General features: G+C 36.8%; 1 protein-coding gene across 5 annotated transcripts in view; it reads right to left on the reverse strand.

Annotated features, from left to right (window-relative positions):
- The window catches only part of SCYL2 (SCY1 like pseudokinase 2), a 41,000-nt gene extending 32,421 nt beyond the window's left edge, over positions 1-8,579 (reverse strand). Inside the window, exons 1-3 of one of the 5 annotated variants that reach the window (XM_026086375.1) lie at positions 8,561-8,579; positions 4,996-5,148; positions 3,797-4,001 (exon numbers count right to left, since the gene is read on the reverse strand). In XM_026086375.1, the coding sequence (XP_025942160.1) occupies positions 3,797-3,985 (189 nt within the window). In that variant the 5' untranslated portion in view covers positions 3,986-4,001; positions 4,996-5,148; positions 8,561-8,579. Of the gene's footprint in view, positions 1-1,530; positions 1,577-3,796; positions 4,002-4,995; positions 5,149-5,406; positions 5,482-8,560 lie in introns of those variants that run through there. The other 4 variants (XM_026086374.1, XM_026086378.1, XM_026086376.1 and 1 more) reach the window with 4 other exon arrangements.
- Between the last annotated feature and the right edge of the window lie 94 nt (positions 8,580-8,673).

An 8,673-nucleotide genomic window follows, 5' to 3' on the forward strand; every position in this document is an offset into this window, starting at 1 on the left:
GTGCGTATAAGCAAGCTGTGCCCCATCACTTCCATTCTAGCTCCTGATGTCCTCTACTCCTAAACAGAAAAAGGTGACCAGGGAAGTCATGCCATGCTTTCTCTCCTGCTACCACGAGAAAGGTAAGCCATACAAAAACTGCAGGAACACACTGGGTTTGTGTGATGTAAAGATGCAAACCAAAATAGAAAATATTTTTAGGTTAAAGTCTCTGAAAGTTGTAAAAATGTAATGATAATAGCAATATTTCTTCCTATCCACCTCAATGTATATTGAGGAAGTATTTTAAAAATACTTGTAAAACATTCAGGCACTATAGCAATAAATATCACAGAAGCCCAACTGGTCTATTTTCAAGCACATTTTGAATAGTGTGGAGTAATAACGCCAGAGATTAAAAATAGAACAATAAGGAAAAAAAAAATCCACAATATATTGGGTAACTGCCATTCACCATCTATCCTGTAAACTGAAAGACGTAGTGCTCCTGTGGAAAAAAATTAAACGCGACCAGTTGTTAAAGACTATGTCATAAACATAAAAGCAAAGGAAATCTTAAGGTAGCAGTCAGAGTGCTTGATTTTAGAAACTTTATATTTGTTTTGTCTTTTATATTTGTTATCTATTTTTCCCATATGCACTCACTCTTTTTTTTTTTTTTTTTAAGAACAATCAAACACAACTCAATATGCAAACACATGATGTTTTACCAAAACCTCCTACTATGCAAAGCAAAATATTCTCTGAATTAAAATATTGGATAGCATTCCAGTATCACTCTGGTCTTTTGCCAGAGAAGATCTTCCTCCAGTTTTTTGTGGTTTTTTTTTTCAGAATTTTGCCTTTTTTTTTTATAATCCTACCTTCCATCTGTTAATTTCAGTCCTAAGGTATATAACACAACATTTCAGTTTTGAAACAAATTAGCCTTTAAAGCTTGCATAATAGGAAATACTAATTTCAGACAGACTATATGTACAATAGCCAAAACAACAAAGAGCTGATTTACCTACTATTAATATATTAAGTTCTAGCATAATATGAACTAAACAAGACTGTAACACTACAGAAGTGCAATCCAATATCTCCTTAATTCTGCTAGTTTTTACAACTGAGCTGCTGACAAGAACAGTCTTAAGTGATCTTATCCTGTTTCTTTACAATTGCACTTTCTGAACACAAAAGAGGACAAGCGCCACCATAGTCAAGGAAAGTATAAATGCATAAAGACTAAGCAAACAAATCTAAGATGGGCAGAACTACACACTGCAAAATAAGTCACATGTTACTTCATGTACACAAGTATAACTAGAAAGATTCATAAATCTTTCAAACAAACAAAATAGCATATCAGCAAATCAAACAGCAAATCAGCTATCATAAGGCATCAAAAATGCACACAGGTCCATATTTTTGCATACAATCATATGCACCCGTGCATATAATTTCCTCACAATCCGATATGCTGTTATTCAGTCACCTAGAAAGTAAGCAAGAAAAGACAACACACATTAAAAAAAATGTGCAAACCTTCAGGAAGCGAGGAAAAACAAGAAGGCATGAACCAGGTGGAACTCTGAAAAGAGGAATAAAATATACATGTCTACTATCACTAGAGACAAAATTTTTGTAACTGCCCATTGACTTAAAATCAGAGCCAAATTAATCCAAAACTGAAATCCTAACTTCAGCTGACCAACTTCTCTAAGAAAGCTGACTTCCATTTGTCCTGGGAACAAAAGAGTTCAGATCAGTTCCACTGCCACAATATTAAAACTCAAAGTTTAGCCATTATATCTGGCTACAAGAATTTAAATTACTACTTGTGTTATTATGAAGTGAATCTGCAACAAAGCTCCTACAACCTGCTTGTCTGATAAATGACTAAGGAATCTACATGTGAACGCACAATATACATTTACTATAGAGAAAAAAGCTAAGCGCTTGTACCTTCAAATTAGATATCTATGTCTGCAATACAGGAAATGTGTACAACACTTTACAAAAGTGACTAATATCACTTGGAAAATTACAGCCAGCCATTTCCATGTTGCCAAACAATGTTCAGGAGGTAAAGAACAGATATAGAGCAATACAATACAACACAGATTGCCTGTCATGCTGGGTAGTTTTCTTTTGCAATGTCAGACTGAATGTTGACATGATGTTACCTAACTGGCAACATTAATAATGAATGGTAATTGCATGTGAAACCACCAGCCAAACAAAATCCCCTGCAATACAACTGCCACTGTATTTCTAAAGACTGATGACTGCACATAGATGCACAGATTTTAGTCAGGGTTTACAGAGATAATGCAGGTTGACATGTGATAACACCTGAACTCAAAATACTGCAAAATCAGTGGTCAGAACACCTGTTCAAAGCTTGAAAAACATGATGGAGGGGAAACAAGTTACATGCGCTGTGTCAATTAGCCACAGGGAAAGAAACTCTTCCTACAACTCTCCAGATCCTCAAAGCTATACCTACTACAGGTCAATTACTTATTGTGCACAGAGATTGTATATAAACTATTAAAATTACCACACTTTTAATGTTGTATCTGCTGTGTGTGGTTAGATTTGGAAAAAAAAAAATCTAACTGGTACATTTGGCAAATTCAGTAAATATTAGATATATAGTGTCCTAGAACAGCTGGACAGGTGCTTGAAAACATGGCAAAAGCACTTGCTTAACATTTTTCAGATTCTGAGGCAACCAGATCACACATTCACCACAGATTATTTATCCTGCTTAGTATATTTCTTCTCCATTTGCTACAGTGTATTTTCCTACCATCTGACAGACTGTATATGTTTTCCAGAGTTATTCCCTTGCATCCATCTTTTTTCTTCGTCTGTAGCAAGCTGATTCACCACGTCACCTCATTCAGCAGCAAGTTTAACTGAAGGACATAACTTACTAACTCTTCTATTTACTTGCTGAAAATTCTACTTCCTTTCCAAGGGTGAAAAAAAGACATTTCACATTTATCCATTACAACAAAATCATTTTCTGTAACAGCAGCTCTCAAACTCCTTTTCTGGCCAACTTTTTTCCAAAGTCATAATCCCACCTCCATTTATACATGTGGCCTCAAGTTAGTCAAAAGTTTGTATACCACTGCTCTAAACTCTAGCAATTTAAGGAAACAGAGTTATTGCTCTGAAAGGGAACAACATGGATCTGAAACCAATACAGGGAACGCAGAACTCGTCCTCCACACCTGCCTCCTCTGTCCCTCATGCATTTCTGTTACTGTATCTCATGACTAATAACATTTGTAACCCCTCAATTTCTGTGTGGTAGTTGAGCAAAAAAATAACACTGTCTCATTTGTTGAGATCAAATAATGATATCGTGATCATTTTAAACTGTAAAAAGTCAGTACTACTGCCAAAAAAGCTACAAAGCAACCCAAATTGGGAAACTAATCCAAGTTAAAACAAATTTCTTTCTTCTTGTCAGATCAGTTTTAACTCAGAATAATTCTTGATCTGCTTCTACACAGAAACAGCTGTAACAGAGAGGTTGGAAGGAATAGGATGCCATGAACATAGAATCTCTTCTTTCTCTAGAAGTGAAGGCTTAAAGTAAAGGCTTAAAAGACTATCACCTGGGCTGAGAACATTATATTTCAGTAATTTTTGTGTCTTCATTTCATTTTACTTATAATACTGCCCTTACCATTAGTTTGCCCAATTGGATTTTGTTTTTAAGTGCTTCCTAGCAAGTGGCACAACAGCATGATATCTAACGCTTATAAACTTATGTCTCAACTTGACAACCCACCTGTTTTGTTGATTTTTTAGTTCCATTAAATATCTTCCAAGCAAGTCCATTACCACCACTGGCAATATGTCGGCCAACATCAAATTCCCTGGTAACAGGATTTCCCATGACTGCACTGGTGACATCAGCCGTTACCTTTGTAACAGTACTCTTTAATTTATTCAGCATGGACTCCATTGTGTCAAGCATACACTAATGTATTAATCTACAAAGACAAAAAAAAAAGCTTCAAAATCCTCTCAGAAATTCTGTTAACATATGACACATGTTGAAAATTATTATGTTACAGGACATCTAACCAAGGACCTGATAGGGTAAAGGAGTAGCTGACACAAAGAATACTGAAGTACAACTCTTCCAAGGCTTTGAGGTTATATCTCCTCATACTGCATATATATATTTGTGCGTGCATGGCTGGGAATTACACGTCCTTGCTCCTCCACCTCCTCGGTAACTTCTGAATCTGTTCATTGACCTTCATTAGATCTGACAGAGAGATTACGGAGTGAAAGAGTCAACCATTCATAAAAACAGATGATTGAATAAAGGAGAGAGCCTATAAACTACTCCCATGAAGGGAAAGGCTCACACCTTGTGTATCAGAAAATTAGTCAACCACGAGAGTCATATCTGAAGGAAACTAGTCTCCATTAATTTCAGCACTTACAGAACTATACATTTTTGGAAGGAAAAGTTTGTTTAAGATCCCAGACCAGCAAAAGAACAGATGTGTATTACACAGAAGACAATTAAAAAATACGTTCTTTCTTACACTATACCTGTCAAGATGCAAGCTAAAAATTATTTTACCCATCCGACTTGCTGACAGTGTTATTTGTCTGATGTAAGCAATAATGAGCTGATCAGTTGCTGTGAGGGAAGGGAACATGAAACTGTCTTTATACACTTTATTTTAGAACAAGATTGTACACGATTTTTACATCACCTTACAAATTTAAGAGCTAAAAGATTGTGACCTACAATTTAGTCCATCTTCCCTTGTACTGTGTACTTCCATTGTTTCCTAAGTTCCCATAATTCCTTCCAAAAAATCTGATTTGCCTATGGGACTAAGAAAGCAGTGCTGGGCAAAAGTTCTACAGCATAAGTCCCATTTGTATTATTGTCTCTCTGATACTAGATAAGCAAGAAAGAATGGAGGCAAGAAAGAAATACTGAAAAAAGAGACAGATACTCACCTTCCTTATTGGAGTGAGCAAAGATGAAGAGAGAATACAAGAAGAAATGATTTTCTGGAATCAGAATTATGTGGTATATTCAAAAGCAATATTTAAAGACATTTCTTCATACGCTCTTTCAAATAAAGTGTGAAGAGTATTAATTTCTTCAACCTAGAGTAAAATAAACATAAGATAGTACATTAGCAAATATGCTGAGATCTGCGGAAATGTTGTTTTCATTTATAGCCTCAATTTGCCACATATTCAATTCACTGATACCTAATTTGTGCACCAGGTAATTCAAAGTAACTTCTTTAAAAGATAAAAAATCTCACTATTAACCAAATGGAAGAGACAAGATTTCGTTGTGATAAAGAAGAGGGTTTCCAAGTGATGGCAACAAGGACAAAGGAAGCAGAAGGCACTTACAAGTAGTTCAGTGAGCACGGGGACTAATGAGCTCCCAAATCCTTCTGATCTAACATGAGGTGCCTGTTTGTAAGAATTAAACCTTTTCCCACTGTTCAGGCATTTATAAGGTATTTTTCTGGTCTACATAGATTCTCTGGTGTCTAATGAAGTATTCATTTATGCCACAGCTTTTCCCACATTGAAGACACAGATGGAGTTTGTTTCCTCTTCACAGCTCCTCAGGTCTCACAAAACCTGCAGGAACTTACTTTTGACAGCTGTATACCTCTGTCAGACTAGACTGAAATCAAACACACTCAAGAGTTCTTTGGACACACACACTCTCTCCCCATGATACAACAGATCTGATTCCATCGGAAATCAACATAAGAAAAAAATCTGATTAGGATTATATTGGAAAGATATACTTGATTCCTAGGAGAAGTACTAAACATTACCAAACTAATTTCCTTTAAAATTTTGTCAGTTACTGAACAATTCACTCCAGTGTAGAAGTCCTAGTCCTGTGCAAACTCTAGCATAGCGCTAGAAGCAACACAGCTCTGCTGTTTTATCCTGACTACTGTTGCAGTGATAAACTATCTTCAGCATTCCTCCAGAGCAAAATGTAGAAATACACTAATGCTGTGTCTCTGTAGACATTTCTCCCATTTCCATGTCAGCTGGGTGACACAACTGTCTGTATTACTAAATTGAGAACCAGACTAGGAGTTTTGGTTGACCAAAGAAAAGGAATTGTAAAAAAAAAAAGATATCAGCTGAAGTGATCTCAGTCCTGCAAATGTTCAACTTTAAAATCAGAAATAGTAGTTATGGCTTCAACAGGATTACTCAGGATCAGAACCAGACATCACTGCAAGCACATTCAAGAAGGGGGGTCTTAATTATGGGGACTGGAAGCTTTAGCTTTAGATATGAGGAGCTGAGTACGAATACAATGAGATAATCTTCAGAAAAATTTTGTATTAGTTGCTGTGTATTGTTTTGTTGAGAATACAGATGGAAATGAATTACAGAAATGTGGTATTCATGTATTAAATAATTTTATTATAGTATGTGACACCTTATTACAATGTATTAATTTTAGTTTCTGAACTGTTATGATAAAATATGTGCAACGCTTAACCATGCTGCTCAAGACCAAACAGCTACTAGACATAGGCCAAATTCCCTAACTGAAGAAACTTTTCATTAATCTGATAAATAGGGAGAAATAAGCATCCTGGAGTATTCTAAATAAGAGGTATAGGCAGCTGTAACCCTCAGAGATTTTATTCTGCAGCTATTCCATGGGGCAAACTCTATATGCTAAAGGACTATAAAATCAATCCTTATGAGTTTGAGATAACAACAAATCAGATTTATTCATTTTTAAACCTCCTGTTATTTGCCTTGCATTTTATTCACTCCTAGACATCAAAGCTATTAATAACATTCCTTCTCTGGTATCAATGCAACAAAGTCTTTTGTTACAATTCTCAACACTAGAGAGACGCTTCACCCAATTAATTGCGGAGGAAGTACAAAGAAAACTTTCCATGCATGTTCAAATTCCTTTGTATAAGTTTGAAGAAGAGTTCCTCTATATGGAGAGTGTAAAAATGGTGTAGCTATTGATCAAATTATAAGTGCCCTCTGCTGTGGGTGACAGACTAACTGCAGTGAAAAGGCTGGAAAAGACAGTAGGTGAGAATGCTAACAACATTGCACTGTCAGATGGGTTAGGATTTAAAAAGCATGCCTGGTAGGCCCTGTCCAACCTGTTCCTCTCCAGCCTGACAGTATGCAAGCTCCTGATTCATTCAGCTAAGGGAAAGGAGTACCGAGAGACTTATTTCTCAATAAACAGCTTGGTTTCTAAGTTTATGTCTATCTAACAGTGTCTATACACTTGTATAAATCCTCCTGTCAATGTTTAGACCACAAGCTAAGAAAGCTTTTTTCTTTTGCTGTAGGAAAATGTTTGTTGTTACCAGCTTCAGTAACAACTCAATATGCGTCAGCAGGAACAATACCTTGAAAATCCATAAGAAATGAGAAAAATAAAACATTCTATTTTGAGTGGTAACTATAATACCATGAATTATGATGATATTAACCATATTTAAAATATGCAAATTTAGTTCTCAATTGTAAGAAAAACAGTTTGTTCAGTTCTTTCAAGACTGAATTACTATTTATAGAGAAATTAACAAGCACAAGGCAATAAAGTAATGTCAGTCACCCACAGTGAAGAATAAATTTCCATTTTAAGTTAAAAGGTAATAAATGAGAAGAGTACACGATCTTAACAGTAATAGTGTTCAGGCAAGCAATGCAGAACACGCAATAAATGTTTAAGAACTTTGTTTTCTTCCTGCTTGAAGTGTAATATTGTTGATACAGATACCAAGCACATGAAACCCAGAATGAATCCTACAAAGAAAGCTGGTTTATGATCAATATGTTGTTTTCATGAAGTCCACTAACAATCAACAACAGTCTTTATGCTGATGTATATCAGCAACAATACGTCAGCATGATGAGGACCTAACCATTTTACCAGGTACTAAGCAACAGTCAGCACTAAGAAATGAGGCAAAACATTACAATTTTTGAAATAAAAATAAAACCAAAACAAAGATTCCTTATCATTCTTCAATTCTCACTTCTGTAAAGCAACTATGTGACTCAAAACTATCAATTCATCGGTGAACTAATTCATAGCCTCATCTGATGTACTGACATGGCTGCATTCGGTGTCCTGCCTTGGCAGCGTACCATGCACTCTGCTAGAATTTTGCCCTAAGACAAGCTGGGAATCCCTTCTTGAAAGAGGGTAGTGGGTAGCAAGGTTACTTCATGTCATCCAACCCGAACTATTATCCAATCGATCTGACTCAAAAAATGGTGATTCCACAAAAGACAGGCACTAGCACAAACGAGCCTCAGGAAAATGTTCTTCAGGTTTTGCATTTGCTATAAGAACAACGTGAGGGGCAAATGCCGTGATGCATCTACCGTGTGCGGTGTAGCTGCCCTCAGGGCAAGTCACCTTCGTGTGTTTTTTTTAATTTCTGTACGGAGCCTCAACTGAAACCCTCACAACACCTCAGGGAGGGAGATCTATGAGCGAGGCTCTCTTCGCCGCCCGCTGGCAGCAGAAACCCACCTCCAAACTGCGGAACGTCCCCGGCCGCCTCCTGCGGGCCAGCCCTCCCGGCCGAAGCCTTCACCGCTCCTGCCGGCGGGCCGGGGCTTGCCCCGCTCCGCCGGGCAGGCCCC

This window comes from Apteryx rowi, unplaced genomic scaffold, assembly GCF_003343035.1.
Source record: "Apteryx rowi isolate R43461 unplaced genomic scaffold, aptRow1 scaffold_691, whole genome shotgun sequence".
Classification (NCBI taxonomy): Eukaryota; Metazoa; Chordata; class Aves; order Apterygiformes; family Apterygidae; genus Apteryx; species Apteryx rowi.